The sequence below is a fragment of the Poecile atricapillus genome, chromosome 1 (genome assembly GCF_030490865.1).
Source record: "Poecile atricapillus isolate bPoeAtr1 chromosome 1, bPoeAtr1.hap1, whole genome shotgun sequence".
Lineage (NCBI taxonomy): Eukaryota > Metazoa > Chordata > Aves > Passeriformes > Paridae > Poecile > Poecile atricapillus.
The window spans coordinates 11277661-11296250 of NC_081249.1; the positions used below are offsets into that span (position 1 = coordinate 11277661).

The 18590-nt window shown below is 41.9% G+C and overlaps 1 protein-coding gene across 1 annotated transcript; it reads left to right on the forward strand.

The window, feature by feature from the left end:
• The first annotated feature begins 11326 nt into the window (after positions 1–11326).
• Positions 11327–13780, forward strand: NR0B1 (nuclear receptor subfamily 0 group B member 1). Its single transcript, XM_058829124.1, has 2 exons — positions 11327–11885; positions 13431–13780. The coding sequence occupies exons 1-2, from the start codon at positions 11327–11329 to the stop codon at positions 13673–13675; spliced, it is 804 nt and encodes a 267-aa protein (XP_058685107.1). The 3' UTR covers positions 13676–13780.
• The last annotated feature ends 4810 nt before the right edge of the window (positions 13781–18590 follow it).

The following is an 18590-nucleotide window of genomic DNA, read 5'->3' on the forward strand; positions in this document are numbered from 1 at the left end:
GTAGATATGGGACATACAGCAAGGCTTCCCTGCAGGTACAACTTTAAATGGGGAAAATAAAGTCTCTCCCTTTTCGTTAGCCCATTATTTATCACTGGATTAAAACACTGAAGCTTTCACTCCTTTTTAGCAGTCAGATCTAGGATAACAGCATGCAAATTGTGTGTATTAAGTTGGAGACTCAAAATGTTGGGTTTTTTTTCCCCAGATAGTGTCCTTGAGGATATTAATCATACTCTTAGTTTCATCATAACGATAGGTTTCAACGTAAGAAAATTATCTTCTCTTTCACTTGATCTTCTTCCTGCTTGTTCTCATTTATCACAAAGAACTAAAGCACCACTCTGATGGTTTTAGATGATTATGAAAGAACAGGCCCTCCTATCCAGCTTTTCTAAGCATTTTTTCTTCTCCCAAGGCCCCATTCCCCAGGAACAGTGAATACTTTCAAGAAACATGGCACAGACGTGTCTCAGTATCTTCTGTTTTGGAGAAAACTACTGCAGATATGACTGGATCCTGCAGTTAGGGGCCCTGTAATGCCTACAAAAGCATTTTCAGAGAAAAACTTGGGCTTTAGGGAGTGAACACCTGCATAAAACCATCACATTAGGAAACAAGGTTAATGAAAGTGAAATAGGAAATTTTGCAGAATTTATTTTGCCCTGGACTATTTACTGGGTGTAAAAAGCTCTGGCACATCACCAGTGATGGATAAAAAGGTAAATGTTCCCAGTGTTGGTAGAGTAGCCAGAAATGCTGACTACTCCCTTTTGTGCTAGTTTCCACTATTTCTCCGCAAGTGATACTTTGACCCAGAACATTTAATAGCCAGCATGATTCAGACCTTTGTGAATGCTGCTCACATTTCTCAGTGCTTCATTGGTGAGGAAATTGGCCGACCTCTGTTTCAGCTGATTAGAGAACCAAGTTTCCAGTTTGGTTTTGTATCTTCAGCAAAAAGAACACACTGTATTGAACATAGCCTGCAGTATTTTAAAATTAAGGTGTATGCTAGGCCTGGTGTGGAAGGGAGGATAAATTGGGAAATCCATAATATGTGGGATGAACCTTGGCCTCATTGAACCCAGGGGAAAATTTATTGCTGGCTTAAACAAACTGGCTGTTTTGCTTAAAATTTCTGGTTTTTGATTATAAATAATCTCAGGAAAATAAAATTTCATATTTTTGTTGCTTGTCCTTGAGGTTTTGAGCCTCTTCAGCCAATTGTGATAATCCCTGAGCACTTCTTATTTTCACTGGGGCCAGTTGCACCCTTGCTGGGGATAATCATGAATACTCACACATGAGCCCTCACTGAAGAATCTTTTGATGGTTACAGACAGCAGCAAAAACTTAATACAGAAAACTGAAGTGCTCAGAGACACCTGGCATTGAAAACAGGGTATTGATACAAAGCACCTATAAACCAGGCAAGGTGAGAGAATTTAGAATTGGCTTTCTCACTACACTCCCTTTCTTGCACTTGTAGCACGGATTACAGATGATATGTCTGTTTCTGTGTCACAAAGCCTACTGAATGGCAACACTTACCCAGAGCAGGGCAATTTACTATTTGAAATATGTCCTTTAACTTCCTTAATTGTCGGACTTTAACAGTTACCTTAAATTTAATTCTGTTGCATTTAAGGCCCAGCTTTATGATGATATAATTTATTTTGGACATTACCGGTGACATCGCTCTGCCTGTCAATGGAAACATGAAAGAATATCATCATAATGAATATCCATGGACTTACATAAATCACTCAAAATACTTCAGATGTGCACAGAGATTTTCCATTGACCCTGTAATGACTTTATTAAAATTGTTTCTACACAAGCTGTGTCAGCAACAGAGACATGAAATGATGGTGCTTCAGCAACATCACCTTAGGTTTTAAATGTTTTGGGAAAACACCATTAATTTTCTTTTAGTAGTGTATCATCCTTCCCAAATTACAGTCTCAGAGAACAGCACAGGCTCCATATGCTGGGAGCACATGGGATTTCCTTTTTCTGTTACTTCATAACATCAGGAGTTGTAGTTATCGCTGGGAACAAATCCAAATTATTCAGAGTATCTCTACTCATCAAAATGAAGATGTGAAGCCACTGCAGGTTCAGTGTAACCATTAGAATGAAGGTGATACAGCAGACAGCCCAGAGGACTTGGACAGTGACTGTCATTTCCACTGGGTCATTACTATTCCTCCTAGACTTAACAAAACTACTCTTGTTTAATTCTGTGGAATGGAAAAAAACTTAGAGGACTTTCTTTGAATGGTCTAAGGCACCACAGTTTTACATAGGCCTGAACACTGGTGTAATTCCAGTGATCAGAGAAGAGTGACAGGAGACAGAATGAAGTTCAAAATATACTGTGGCATTGGCTCATACTCTTCATATCCTTTGGTAAGCACGACCTTGGAAAAAAAATCACTCAGCCAGTTTCTGTTACAGTAAGGTAATTTCTCTCTCTCCTTTACACATTTTTAACCTGCTTCCAAGTTAAACCCTCTTTCCTTTTCCTTACCAGGAAAGAGTACCAAAGATCCGGGCTGGCCATGACTGAAACTTTTAAAAGACCTGAACTGACAATGGTTTTGGAAGTGGAGGGGAAGGAGGCTGATGGGAGAAAAAGGAAACTTCTGGGATCTGTGTGTGTGAAGCACTAACCCTTGCCAAGTTTGGTAAAGGAAAACACACAGTTTTGCTTCAGGAGAACTAAAAAGAAGCTACAAAGTGTCAGATTAAGTTTTCTATGCTTTATGTGGAAACTTTTATTGTAAGGATAGAACATAGCTAATAGAAAGTAAAAAGTCATATTTCAAATCAAAAGCAAACATGATAGTTTTACTCTACTAGCCTTCATATAATTGGTGAAAATTTTAAATATTATTATCTACAATCAGCTTCAATTCTCAGAGCTACTGCAGTTCTGACATTAAAAGGACAAGGTAATGATGTGATTTACTGTGTTACAGGTGGAAAGGAAAAACTTGACTGTGAAAAAAGTGAAAGATTTAAACTGAGTACATGCCTGGATGTAAGAAAAAGATAAAGAAGTATCAATGATGACATTGTGGGCTTTTTTCCCTGAGGTGGACCCTCTGCATGATGCATACAAGTAAGCAAAATAAATGACAAAAGTGTGAAAGTAGGAATTTGCAATTTACCTCTTCTAAAGAACCCAAATTTTCAGAGACAAAACCTAGAAAGACATGTTTTGATATGATATAGGAAGTAAAGAAATAGCAAAATAATCACGTTTTGGTGAAATTTCACTAAAAAGAGAGATCTACATGAAGTATGATTTGATGAGAATAAAGGGAAAATTATTTATCAATCTTTCCTATTTCTATGGGACCAACTACCTTAATTCTGTCTATTCTTAAAAGACCTCTAACTGCTGCAGGCCCTTATATATATTCAGTTCTTTTTCATTTTCCTTTATTTCTCATCACTTCAAAATTTCTTCTTTGTTTTCTAAGCTAAAGTTTTCCTCTACATGCTTATTTTCTATGTCACATCTTATGGCCACTCTGTCACCATCCAATGTACTTCCTTTATTACTTGGTTGGTATTCAAGGCAGAACAACCTAAACATTATTAAATTGTTTGCCTATTACATCCTAATTGAACAATTAACTCTAAAATAGCATATGATCCTTGATTTGTCTGAATTTTTCAGTGAAATTTATGCGATTGATTTCAGTGTTACTACCCCAGTAGAGGTTTCAGAATGTTTCAAGAAGTGGACCTAAAAAAATGCAACTTCTACTACTCAATTCTTTAGACATGACAAGCACGAGAAGATTCAAACTCACAATTTTTTCTGTTTTTTTTTTTTTTTTTTAATAATTATAAAATACTGTGTGCATCTTTCTAAAATAAGACATTACATGAAAATTTTCAGTTATGAGAGGCCTAAATAAATTTTTATAGTAGTGCACTATAATATTCCACTCTGTCTAGGTCGAGCCAAAGGTAACTACTCAGATATAGCATTTTTTAGAATTCTGGGAAGGCATTTTTCCAAGTGCCATGACATACCATTTAAAACATCAACACTATGCAATAGCAAACAGTGACTTAAGAAATTTACAAAATTGCAGTGAACAAAACACACTTACTGAGGAAAATATTTCCATCTCCAACTCAGGAGATATGTACGTATTCATGGATGAAGATGAGGCTCAATGGTGGTGAGGAGAAGTAATTGAAGGCCAGGAAAGTTCTTCCCTTGCATTGCTGGACCTGCTCTCATGGACACATTATAATGCAGCCAGACACAGAACCAAAACAAGAAAGACATCCTACCTGTGGTAATAAACAGCTCTGTTGTTGGAAGAAGATCAGAAAACTATATAGGATGTCACAGAAGAGGAGCAGATTGACATGAGTTCCCAGGACAATGTGCAATTATGATCCCAAAAGACTAATGATTCTTTAATGTAGGAGCATAGAGTAATGAGTGTGGGTTGGAGAGTTGCTATGTCTCTCTCTCCCTCTCTGGCACTGGTGAGAGCAGCACAAGTGGAACCCTTTGTAAAGTTCTGATGTCCACACTTGAAAGGCTTTTAGAAACTGGCAAAAGTGTTGCAATGGGCACAAAGGATATCTAAGAAACAGGTCTAAAAAGAAAAAAGACTTTCAAAGTTTTAGCTTGAAAGCTGTTTGCAAGATAAAATATGTTTTACTCATTAAAAAGGGGGTGAGTATTGACAAGTATTATTCCTGTGATTTTAAATTAGTAGGGAAATATCAGGAGCCTAGAATTTATAACCTGAATCTGGAAAGCAGTAACACGGTACCAATTTTATACAGTAAGAGTGGCAAAAGCCTGGATAAAGAACAAGTGCTCTGGTGGGCTTTAATGTCTTGGGCTGAGCTTGCAAACTGAGATGAATGGTGTCCTGCACTTCAGTCCCCAGCAGCTCTGTGTTTAACAGTGTCCTCAGGGAGCCAGAAAGGGGAGCTGATGATTCCTCCCAGCCTCAAAGTCTGCACTGCAGCCCAGCCAAGGATGCCTCTGGGATAGATGAAGATGTTGGCACTTCCCACTGCACTTTGGGCTAACAAAGACTGCAAGTTCACTGAATGTACCAGCAGAACTGCTGGGCCACTCCCTAATCTGCTTGTGTTGAGAACATCTAGGTTAGAAAAATCCTTTCTTTAAAGAGAGTAAACTAACGTGATTATTTTGACAAAACTGAAGATGCAGTCTGTCTTGTCTGCCAGCAGAACAGAATGCCAAATTCTACAAAATCAGCTACAGAATGGGTAGAAAATTTAGAAACCTGGTGAATGGTTATTGAAGCAAAGAATGTAAGGAATTGCTGAAGTTATTTGAAGATATTTGTGATACAGATTCTAGGTGAAGCTTTAAATTAAATATGTACCTTTTAAACACATATTTGACAAATAGTAAAAAAGAAAGAAATACAATTTTAATACCATAACACAAACTTTATTTAAGGAGAAATTATATCCTGATTTACAAGACAACAGTGTTTTTAAATACCCAACTTGAATGAAGTATGTCTGAATTAAAACCTATAGGAAGATGTATGGATTTTAAAAACCTGCACACTGGTATTCAGATAAAACACGTGCCAAATTATAGGCTTATTTGAATGCAAATTTTTATTAGCAGAATATCCTATGATATTAGTCACAAATCAAAGTGTATCTGTGAGCTCAACAGCGTCAAACAATTAGCTGCAGCTAATATACAGAACTTTAAACTAAAAAAAAAAATTGGTGCAATGGATACATAGTATCCTCCTGCCACTGTGGAGCTAGAATGTGTCTTATTCTTTAAACCACAACCTTGAACAGTATCTAACTTAATTGAGCTTTTTGCCTGTTACCCATCTGTTATTCTGTATCAGCAATGTGTTCTTCAAGGTAAGTAACTGAAAGCTATTTCTACACTAATATTTTATAACACAATTCCCTATTCAAGCGGCATTACCAAGAGTACAGATCAATTTTGCATGATATTTAAAAGAATGATTTAGAACCGAAGCTTGCTACAAGCCCTCTCCTATCACCTGTTATTTTCTGCTCTCAAGATTTAGGGCTTTACCTTCCGGAAGGAGCAGTTCCACTTGGTGGGTGAGTGGAATATTGGTTTGCAGCAGTAGTTCTTGCCCTTTCCCCATTCTCCTGGAAGGGTGGTAAGACCACACCTTTCCACCTGCTCTGGCACCCATTTTAGCCCCAGCTGAATTCAGTTCTGTTCAATTAGCAGAAAACTACATGTTTGTTTGTTTGCTTCTTTCTTTCTTTCTTGATGTGTAAGTTATTTTGTTGACACACCAGGCACAATTCTGTTGCATCATGAGCCTTCCAACTTCTCAAGAGTGGCAGAAACATTAAAAGTAACACTGGGTAAAATGAAGCATGGAAAGCACAAGTCAGGGAATCTCATTTCTCTGCTCCTTTTCTTGTAGTGGCTGTCACAAAGATGCCATCAGGATAGAAAGAAGATTTGGTTCACCAAAGAATCATTTGTGTGCCAGAGCTGGGGCAAGGAAAGCAGTGGCAGCAACACTTCTGTGTCATCTGAGTCACCTCTCTCAGCTCCAGTGAGCTGCTAGATTGGCTCAGGAGGGCTTATGGGACTGCACCCTGTAACATTCCACACTGGCAGATGTTTGGGAGCCCCATGAACATGCTTTGGACCAAAAAATAAATTATTACTTATATCTAAACACTGAAACCCCAATAGGGACGCAAATGTACGGTTTTGGATTGCTGGGGCCCACAGCTCTTGACAGACCACAAAGATCAATTAATCTTCACTTAATGGGAAACAACTGAGTGCCTTTCACTGTAAAAAGTTTAAAGGTTTGCTTTTTTTCCCTAGTTTTGCTGGCCCCAAAACCCAGCTAACTCTAACAGAATAACCTAGCACTGCCTAAGGTAAATTATCATATGGGTACAAGAATAAAGGCCAGGCCTGGGGTATGTGAGACCTCCTTAAATTTGCTATCTGCCAGTGGAAATATGACAGTGAAATGCATGGTCCAATAAGGACATATTGAAATTCAGATTTGCTATTTCTGTTTCCAAATTGCCATGGCCACATTTTACAAAGAAGTGATCTGGCAACAGCAACAACAACAATATTCCCTTTTGCGTGTTCTGGTTTCTTTAAAATATGTTAAAAGGCTGATTTTGCACCATTACAGTTTATACCAGGTTAGTCATCATCTGCCTTCAAGCAGTTTGCAGGAAGGTCTAAACCTGGGATAAACTCATTTTTATATATTCTGGATAATTCCATAAAAATGTCACCAAATGCTCATCCTGCTTCAGAACAAGCACATGCTGTCAGGTGAGCTGCTGGTGGGATACAGAAACTGTCAAATCACAGGCTTAGGGAAACTAAAAAGCCCTGGAAGTTCTGGTCAGCATCAGCTGGGTCCACCTCAACTGTCTTTGGCTCAGACTCTCAGGATGCTCCTCCTAAGGAAACCACTGCCCATCCAGGAGGAGGACAATAGTGCCATCAGGAGTATGTAGTTCAGCACATAGAACTACTCTTCTCTTAATCTCCACTTATTTCAAAAAACACCCCAGAAAAATTAGGGGAAATGTGAATGGTGGTCAGTCTAACAAATGGATAGTCACAATGAGAAAAGAATGAAAAGCAGCAAAAAAATTCAATTCCAAAACCTTGTTTTAATAAAGCATTTGTTTTTACAAAAGACATATTTCTTATCATATCCTTATAACAATATTCACATTAAACTTTGTTTTTCTGTTGAAAAAAGTTAGCTTCTCTTGTGCTCATCACCAAATTGAGTCTGCTTTACATCTGATCTTAAAACCAGATTTTATTTTGCAGCACTTAACGGAATAGTGTGTGTTTATAGGACATCAGGATCAGATTCTACACTGGAAAAAAGGCTTTTCTCAAGCTAATGGTGCACTGAAGCACTGATGGCATAAAAACAAATGCTTGTTTGGTCTTGCTCTGAAGCTGAAGTCTTGCCCTCTGGCCAAGAACCAAATGTGCTACCAGATGAGTGATACAGAGACACTGAGCAGCAACACGAGAGAGTGAGGCTGCTGAGATTGCACTCTATCACCTCCATATCCAAGGCTTTGTCTGAGCTAAAAAAACCCTGTAACCACATGCACAAAACCAACCCAAAACAAAAACAATCAAAAAAAGCCCCAAACAATACAAACAAGTGATCCTTTGTCTGGAAGCTTGTAAACCTACTCATGACTGTACCACAAGGAGCTTGGTAATACCCATGTAGCATCAGACCTTCCAGCAGAAACCAGGCACTTCCACTTTATTCTAAAAGGGTTTTCATGCATCTTCCAACAAACAGTTAGGTTTCTGTGAGGGATTTTGCTTTTGGTTGTGAATAGAATGCTTTCTTGTTAATTTAGCTTGAATGCTATGGACAGGCAGAACCCAGAATTTTAAATAGAGACTGTACAAATTGCTAAATATCATCATGAAAACCACAAATAAATATTATCTTAATGTTTTATCTGAGAAAGAGATGATCTATCCTGAATAAAATAAACTCCATAGATATCAGAATACATTAAGAATTAGAATGAGAGAAAGGAGTGTTTACATGCACTTGTCAGAAAAGGAAGTACACTTATAACTACAGCAGTATGATTTCTGGCAGTGAATATTAAACCAAGTTTTGGTTCCAGTGTGGGGTACACATTTTGTTATAATTATCAAACACAAAGGCTTTTTGTGTAAGTTTTTTTAGAAAATGAAGAGTCAGCAATTCTGTTGTATAACAGAATAATTGCATCTACATTTGAGACCTGTTTGAAAGAGAAACACCTTGAAAATTTAAACACCTGCAACCAATCAATGTTGCTACATCAGGGGAAAAAAAAATCTATTGTAGACTTGGTATAAAAGTTATATTTACAAATATTTCCTTTGTCTATAGCCCTGTGTAAGCAGCATCCTCCCATAATAAGCAGAACATTCCCACAGTTGGAGTCCAAGGTCAAAGCTGCAAAGGCAACGATTCCAGTATCAGCTGTACCGTGCTTTCCCATAGATATTTTCCAAGTTACAAACTCAGAAAAAACACATCTAGATTCCACAGTCAGACTACTAATCTGTACCTCATAGGAGAAATGCTACTGAATACAGCTAAAAGCTTAGAGATGCTCTTTTCTAAAAATTGCCAAGAGTTACCTCTGAAGTTAGTGAGCAACCCTTCCCCCAAAAAAATAATAAGAAAGAAGGCTAAAATACCCAAATCCTAATGTTGAGGAAACAGTGATGACTATAACAAGAAACAACATAGAATGGCAAAGAAATATTTTAGACAAATAAACAACTACTTTCCCATTACCAGTGATATTATCCAAATGAAAAATTTGGTAATATTTAGTATTAGTACATTAGCAGCATATTTTCTTTTTTAAGGGATGTTTGGTAAAACCACTGATCTGTCAGCAAACTTAATTGGTGCACTGTAGCAGTTCTACTGCAAAGCCAATAAAGGGCTTTATCAAGCTTGGGTCTGTGGAAAAGAAAATGCATTTCATAGGTAAAACCAAAAGTATAATAGATACTCTTATAATAATCTAGATTTTGGGCAGCTTTCATTTGGTAAACAAGGTTTACTTGAAGCAGGTAACCCATCACTGTTTTACGTAACTTTATAGAAAAGTGCCTTACAAAAAGCACAAGCCATTTGTAAAAGCCATTTGTAAAGAATATCCCCTCTGAGTCTAATTCTGAAGAAACACTTTGAGGGAAGAGGCTATATGACTCTACACCTGTGTAAGCTGGTAGGGGAGGACTGACTTCACAGGGAAAAGAAGTTACCAAGATCCAGTCCAAAATTATTTTGTTTCTGCAAAATCCAAAGCACTCAATGGTATTTGCTTTAAAAAAAACACCAAAAAAACCCCAGAAACAAACAAACAAAAAATCAAACAGAAATCAAAACACTTTTATGGAAAGAAAATGCAGCTTTACAAGGGTGATTTAGTCTTCTCTTGGTAGCAGATACTGGTGGAGAAGACACAGAATTTTGCTTAAAACCAGATACTTTCCCTAACTCTGCCAAAGTTCTTCCAGATCATGTGAACCAGAAAATGTTTCTGTTTTAGCCCATATGCAGCAGACAGAAGTAACTTTATTTTCTGTAGTGTTTATTTACTCTGCTCTGCTGCACCCACTTTTATTTAGCCCAGCTGAGAAGGTGCTTATTTTTCATTCAAGAGTCCACATTTGGACAATTCCCTTGTCCCTCCTGTGTAAATGTCAAGGTTTGGAAGGATGGAAGTCTTCCCTTGCTTTGGAGTCTTGCCACTTGGAGGACCTGGGTCACGCAAAAGTATCTAAGAGGAGAGATTCATGGAGAAGCAGAGCCTGAAGGAAAAATGAAAATGGATGGAACAATGTGACATCAGGAAGATGGGCCATGTGTTGGAAGGCAGAGCAAGGGAATTATTAACGGGAGTGGTTCCATGGGGGATCCCAGTGGGTGCTACAGCAGCAGGAGCATCAGGGCACCCTGACAGAGCCTTGTTTGCAATCCTCACCGAGCACCCACTTGGGCAGGGACGTGCCCAATTCTCCCTCCCCGCATGGCAGCACTGAGGAGTTCATTTGGCACACAAAGCATCGCTCCTTAGGGCAGTCCTCGATGTCATTACTGGTGTCACCTTTTTCCCCTCCGGTAGGAATTTAATTATTTGCACCAATTCAGCGTTCCTTTCTTCACCAGTACAGCTTTCTCTCCTCCCTCAGAGCTCTGGGGTGCTTGTGAGGGCAGTGGGGCTGGTTGTTATTTCTCGGTGGGGTCCCGCGGGGGCCGGAGCTGCTCCCTACGGCGGCAGAACGGGAGGGCGGCGGGAGCTGCCCTGCCCTGTCCTGCCCGAGGCATCCCGGCATAACAACATCAGCCGGGCTGGGACTCGGAAAGAGGGGCCGGGAAGAGACATCCCGGGGCAAAGAGGGTGAAATTTGCTGCTCCTCACGCCACAGCCCGCGGGCAGAGGCGGCCGCCCGCCGCCCCCGCCGGGTATCGCTGGCTCAGGGAAGGAGGAGGAGGGTTTGGTTTGCTTTTTTTCATCTCCCCTCCTCCCCCCCGCCTCTTTTCCAGCCAGTAAAGTGTCTGCCCCTTGGAAGCGGCGGCACAGCGCCTGCGGCCGCACGCTCGCACAGACACACGCACACACCCCCGCCGGCTATAAATAAGTTAAGGAGCCGGGCAGAGGGCGAGCGGTGCTCGCCTGCCGGCGGGAGCAGGCGGCAGGGACCGCCCCGCCGAGCCTCCAGGCGGCTCAGCCCGGCCCCGGTGCCATGGCGTGCGCGGAGCGCTGCTGCGCCGAGCGGCGGCGGCACAGCAGCATCCTCTACAGCATCCTCCGCAGCGAGGAGCGGGCCGTGCCCCCGGCCGGGCCGGCGCCCCGGGGCTGCCCCTGCGGGTCGCGGAGGCGAGTGGCCCTGCGGAGCCCGCAGGTGGCTTGCAAGGCGGCCTCGGCCGTGCTGGTGAAGACGCTGCGCTTCGTCCAGAACGTGCCCTGCTTCCAGGAGCTGCCGCTGGAGGAGCAGCTGCTGCTGGTCCGTAGCTGCTGGGCGCCCCTGCTGCTGCTGGGGCTGGCGCAGGACCGGGTGCACCTGGAGACGGTGGAGAGCGCGGAGCCCAGCATGCTGCAGCGCATCCTCACCGCCCGGCAGCAGGGCGAGCAGCCCCCGCCGCGGGCACCGCCACCGCCACCGGGCCGCCAGCACCACGGCCCGCACCTGCCCTCGGCCGCCGACATCCAGGCTATCAAGGGCTTCCTGGCCAAGTGCTGGAGCCTGGACATCAGCACCAAGGAGTACGCTTACCTCAAGGGGACGGTGCTCTTCAACCCGGGTGAGTGGCCGGGCGGGGCAGCGAGGAGGGCGGGGAGAGCCCCCTGTGTCCCCAGGGAAGCGGGGCAGACCCGGGGCTTTCCTCAGGGTGAAAAAGGTGCCCCGGGACAGGGACGCGGAGCAAGGTTTCACCTTCTGCCCCTTCCTCAAGACGCCGGCCGCAGGCAGGGAAGGGGTCCGGCTGCGGCTCGGTGTGGGCTCCTGAGGGCTGGCCCTTTCCACAGATGCTTTCCACGAACAAAGCGAATTCCAGGCGCCCTGCAGCCGGTTAGGGAAAGCTGGGGGTCAGCAGTGGCTCCTTGCTCGTTTCCCTCAGCGGGAGCGGCGGGACCTTCCCCGCACGGCCCGAGTTAGCGGCACTGCCCGTGCCGTGCCCGGAGAGCGAGGGAAGGCTCAGGACTTCCAGCAGCAAAGGGCTGTTGTGGCTTTTGGGATAGCATCTATGATCTGGGCTTATTTTTGCCATCTCTCTTTGTGGAGGCTCCAATAGATGCAGCTCTACCAAGGCACTTATCTCGGCGGTGAATGAACTGGAAGGCGGCTGGCAGGTTGGATATAGCACTTCCCAAGAGTGGCAGTACCCTGTGAAAGTGGGACAGGGCTCGGCTGGCGCCTCCACTGCCAAACTGCTACTTATTGATGGTTAGGTTCCTGTAGTGATACTTTGTATTTATCATCCTGCTTGTGTAGCTTTGCTTTTTACACAGATAAGAGAGAAAAGGTTACAATAGTCAAGGTGAAGCTTATGTTACACAAGTCAGATTTGGAAGCTGGTCTAGTGCAAAGCGATAGAGGCATTATTCTGGTATGAAAAAATTATTCTCTGAAAGGTTGGTCAAGCATTGGGACAGGCTGCCCGGGGAAGTGGTTGAATCACCATCCCTGAAAGTGTTCAAAAATGTGCAGATATGTTGCTCAGGAACGTGGTTTAGTAGTGGACCTGGCAGGGTTAGGTTAATGGTTGGACTCACTGACCTTGGAGGTCTTTTCCATCCAAAATGATTCTGTGGTCACATATAGCCTTAATTCTTCACCTTCCATTTTTCAGTATCCTCGTTGTGGTTAATTGGGAAACCGCTTGTCGCATGTTGGAGTCAGTACTTCTTACCACTTATAAACTGGAGTAGAAACAGTTGTCAAAGGAAGCCTTAAATGTAAACAATGCATTTCTATAGAAGTGAAAAACTGAAAAAGTTATTTTGGTTGTCTTCCTCACCATTAAAAACTGTAATGGTGTTTTGAAGAGCATTCTTCAATCAAGTTTTTTATCAACTGATTTGTTTAACACTTAATTGAGTGTTGACAAACATCATGTTTCATGTTTGTGAAGAAGAGTATTCAATATCCAGAACACCAATATGATAAGAATTTGGCCCGCCCAATAAAATTTGGCATGTTGACTTTGCATACAAGAAGTCCTACAGCCATTTAATTTGCTTCTTTCCTTGAGTGATAATTACGGTCTGTGAGCTGTTAGTTGTTCTGTAAGAAAATGTTGTTTTATAAACAAAAATATGTAAACAAAATAATTTATTTTTCTTTTCAGATCTGCCTGGACTGCAGTGTACACAGTACATTGAAGGATTGCAGAGGGAAGCACAACAAGCTCTAAATGAACATGTCAGACTCATTCACAGAGGTGATGAAGCCAGATTTGCCAAGCTGAATGTTGTTCTCTCCTTGTTAAGGTCTATTAATGCTAATGTGGTTGCTGAATTATTCTTCAGGCCCATCATTGGTGCAGTGAACATGGATGACATGCTTTTGGAAATGCTTTGTGCAAAGTTATAATTAAAATTATAAAGGTGTGTAAAATAATGACAAGAAATCCAGTGCAAAGGAAGCCCCAGAGCAGGATAGTGTAAAGTATTGTAAATAAATTAACTTATTGTTTTTACATAGATAGTATTTTTGTATTCCATAATAAAATATTCTTCAAGTTCTGAAAGTAATTTTTATTAAACATGGTGGTTTTGGAATAAGGTTATGATCATCAAAACAAGCTTTAAGGTTGTAGAGAATGCTCATATCCAAAGCTGACTGGCTGTTCTTTTACCATGCCTCTGAATAAAGAACATATTTACTATACTGTATTTTCAAGAAGACTAATCCCTACTTTTTCAAGATAAGTAGTCTTACTGCTATTCTTACTACTTCCATTGACTTTATTGACTTTTATTGAGAACGAAATCTATGAAGGTTGTTAAATATTCACCCAAGGTTTTCTTCCATATGAGGAAGATGTGTTAGTAGTATTCTGAGGCTTAATGAACCTTAAAGTAGCTTCATCAACGCTATTTTTTTCAGTGAAACATTCAATTCAACACATTTTGGGCTCCAGGAAAATGAAATAAATCTGTCCCCCAAAACAACAAGCAAATGAAAACTACCTCCAAAAATATGCAAACAGCAAATGCTGATTAGGGTCAGGAAACTAGCAGGGTGGACTCCCCACTTTTATTTTATCTAGACAACTGCTAACTGAGACTTCAATAGTCAGCTTCCCCAGACTACTTATTCCAATTGAAAACCAAAATTATTATGCTGACATGGTGTACCAGTGGTAATCCATCACAGTTCATGTGATGATGTCTTAAGCTTTGAGCTTAACATTTTATTTATTTTATTTTAATTTTTCTTGGACTTGATCCTTTCTCTGAAAGTGATTGTGTTTTTCATTGGAAAAATACCTTGTGAAAATAAAATCAGAAAGGGAAAATCAGTGATTGAAGGGGGATTTGTCTCATGTTTTTTCCCTTTTTTTTTTTTTTGTATTTAATTTTTTAGCTTTTCCCCAGGGGAATATTGGTAAAGAAAAGGACAGTGAAGTGTGACCGTGTTCCCAAAGTAAAAGGTATCAGTAACTCCATGTATTGTTCAGACATATATTAACCACTAGCAACAGGTGCATTTTAGAACACAATTAATAAAGTTGAAGGAGTTACTCTCCTTAATAAGAGGTGTGCAGGGGAGAGAGGAAGGAGTTTGAAGAGCTTTCTTTTGCTGCCACCTTGCGCAAAGGATAATCACAGCTCCTACACTAAGGTAAGGAGCAGGGGCACTTTTGTTGGCTTGTACCTACCCAGATAAAACTTATGGGAAGCAGAAATTGTCTGAGAAGTAGCCAAACATTCCTAGGTGTACAAGTTCACTCATAAGTGTCACTGAGATCTGTATGGCCATGGCACTAAGGATCTCCTCATGGACTTAGACACTGCCACTGAGGAAAAATAACTGAGCAAGAAGCACAACCCCCATCCCAAAAAACAAAGGTGGACCGTAAATGAACAGTGTTCTGGTGCTCACATAACTTTTTAGGCTTGTGTACCATGAGGAACTTCCCAAAAATTCAAAAGAAGAAAAGATATGTAAGTAAAGTGATCTTTACTACCAGTCCAGACCTCAAATAAATTCAGACATAATAGAGCAGACTTAGTTTTTATATTAGGTTGATCCTTTTATATGCACACACACATATATACACACCTGTAACAAACATCTACATTGTGCATGTGTAAATGTTCTGTGAGTTTACAATAGCTTTTGAACTTATCTGATATCTCTGCAACATAAATATGTACATGTTTCCCTCTTTGGAGGTGGCATATGAGCTCACAATAGTTAGCTTTCAAGGATGCCTGACAAAGAAATCTTTTTCCACAGAAGGACAAAGCAGAGAGATAAAACATTTAAATGGTGGTTAGTGGCAGATGATGAATCTTGGGACTAGAAACAGCTTCATTGCCACACAGAATTCATTAATACACTAGTGTTCAGACTTCTCTGCTAACTGGCAGAAGAGACTTGTTGGATGTACTCCTGACAATGAATTGTACTAGCTGAGCCTTGGTCCCAGGGCAGTATTTTCACCTGAACAGTCATTTTGAGACATCTTGTGTCTATTGTGCCACTAAATACTGTAGTTCTCATGACTCAGGTGTAACTGCTTACATCCCCAGGCTTGATGTCTCAACAAATTCTATATTCTGCTCAATATTCTGAAGTTGTCATAGAAAAATGTGCATTGCAAATCCACCTTGAACTGTAGTCTATCATATTTCTCTTGGACCAGTAATACTGTTAGTCATTCAGCTGTTGTCTATCCTAATGGAAGCACCTGGGAACGGTAAGTAGGAAATCTGAATGGGAAAATAAATTAATCAAGGTTTTTGCAGAGAACTGGCAAAAAAAATGTGTCTCTTCATAGGTCAGAGGAAGAGGAATGACAAAACAAGACATTAAAAAGAGATTTGTAGGAGGAACCAAGCTGAAGACTTGGGAGAAATATACAAGAATGGGAGAGAAGAGTTGGATGTGGTTCTGGAGTGCAGTGGGGAAGGGTCTGATGTTAGTGTGGGGACAATGTGCCAGGAGCTGAGTAGAAGGAGTTGGAGAGAGATTGTAACACAAAACAAGCCAGAGACTGAGCAAAAAGGTCACTGTGAGAGGATTCATCTGTTGAGTCCAGAAAATTTGGAGAGCAGGGAAGAGCCCACCCCAGAAGCTGACACTGAAGAGGACACTGGCATCCTCACTGACCTGCTGGGACAGGTGGCATGTTCTCTCCCCTGGTGCTGCTGCTGGCAGCTGTGCAGGTGTGAAGAGTGAGCTCCTCAGCCTTCAACAGTGTATGGTGCTCGCACAATTCAGCAAAACTGCTTGGATCTTTGGCCCTGGGTGCTCTACAGCACATTTTTCTGCTGGGTAGGAGAAGTAATGAGCTAGATCCTTTCCTGTCCTGTGCAGGGTGGGTGAACTCTGGCTCAGATAGCCTCAGATGGCCATGGCCACTGCTGTGACACAAGGGGTGATCTTTCTGGATATCCTGGGCAGCAGAATAGGACAAAGCACTGGAGGCCTTAGGGAGGTGGAAAGTGTCCATTAAAGGATGGATGCTTCTTGGTAGTGTAGCCTGTACTAGAAGAAGCGGGAGGCAGGTTGAGACTCTCCCACAGCCTCAGGTAGTGTGTGAGATCTCTGTTTGTCAGCTTCCTGGGGCTCCTGCAGAGATAAAAGCCTCCAGCCCTGCCTGCTGCTGAGCAGTGCTGTGCTGTGAGCCCAGTCCTGTGCTGGGAGCTCTGCTTTGTGCTGTGAGCCCAGTCCTGTGCTGGGAGCTCTGTCCTGTGCTGTGAGCTCTGCTCTGTGCTGTGAGCTCTGCTCTGTGCTGTGAGCTCTGCTCTGTGCTGTGAGCTCTGTCCTGTGCTGTGAGCTCTGTCCTGCGCTGTGAGCTCTGTCCTGCTCTGTGAACTCTGTCCTGCTCTGGGAGCTCTGTCCTGCTCTGTGAACTCTGTCCTGTGCTGTGAGCTCTGTCCTGTGCTGTGAGCTCTGTCCTGTGCTGTGATCTCTGTCCTGTGCTGTGAGCTCTGTCCTGTGCTGTGAGCTCTGTCCTGTGCTGTGAGCTCTGCTCTGTGCTGTGAGCTCTGCTCTGTGCTGTGAGCTCTGTCCTGTGCTGTGAGCTCTGTCCTGTGCTGTGAGCTCTGTCCTGTGCTGTGAGCTCTGCTCTGTGCTGTGAGCTCTGCTCTGTGCTGTGAGCTCTGTCCTGCTCTGTGAACTCTGTCCTGTGCTGGGATCTCTGTCCTGTGCTGGGTGCTCTGTCCTGTCATGTGCAGCACAGAATTTCTCCTCATGTTCCTAAATGTACCAGTAAAGATTAGTTTTCAGATCAGATATTGACATGGCTTCTGAGGATTTTTTACCATTTGCTCTGTTTGCTCCCTATCCCTGTCATTCCATGCATGAGTTTCCTAAGGAGCACTATTTTTTTCAGCCCTCCAGGGTGTTAGAGACAATTTAACTGAGGGCAGCCTCAGGAGAGCAATTTAATCCTTCCATGCCCACAGTGAGTGTCCCAGGCAGAAGCAGTGCTGTACAAAGAGCCATTCCCACCCGCCTCAGCAGAGATTCCCATTGCTCCTGGTCAGGCCTGCCACTCCAGCGCTCCAGACTCTGGCTTCTAATCACAAGGCACCATGTGGCAGAGTAGCCTTGCCATGTCCTTTTCTCCAAAGAGATCTGAGAGAGGATAATTTAAAAACCAAGTTGCATTTTCAGTTGTATGAGTGTTTCTTTTAGATAAGGAAAAGCACAGCATTTATTTATAATATTGCTTTTCCAAGTTTAAGACATAATCTTTGTTTTGGTAACCTTTCTAATAATTTGCTTTAAACTTTGAAGCATTTTGCTGTTGTGGGTAGGCTGTGAATGTTGTTAATGCCTAATGAATACTAACTTTCCTACCAAAGGTGGAATTCAGCAACTTAAATTTTCTTGTTTTGAGTTGGCCTTATGCACTGGATTGAAATTATGGTAGTCAGTCTCTCATTTCTTTTCAGACAGAACTTTTTCTTCCAGTGGACTTTCTGGGCATTGCAATTTATCAATTTTTAATTCACTGAAAAAAAGTCCCAAATAAGCAAATATTATATCAAAAAAATTTGAAATTTCAAGATGCAGCTTGAGATTTGAACACACATATTGTCTTAGGACTCCTAATATTTATTTTAAATTGTGGAAGTGTAGTATTTTAAATCTAAAATGTACATGAGTAAAATACAATAGCTGAGACAAACAGAGACTGTCAGAGGAACTTTGACAAAAATATTCTTAAATGTACAAGCTCTGTGAGGTCACAAGGCTATAACTTATTAGGTCTATGCAGATCCATGAATCATTCATGTTGATATAAATCACACTTGTTAGGAATGGG

What these genes read in the sequence shown, in the direction of transcription:
- NR0B1 (XM_058829124.1), top strand. Translation starts at nt 11,327, where the DNA reads ATGGCGTGCGCGGAGCGCTGCTGCGCCGAGCGGCGGCGGCACAGCAGC. An exon ending in GACGGTGCTCTTCAACCCGG is followed by an intron (nt 11,886 to 13,430) that starts GTGAGTGGCCGG and finishes TTTTCTTTTCAG; the next exon opens with ATCTGCCTGGACTGCAGTGT.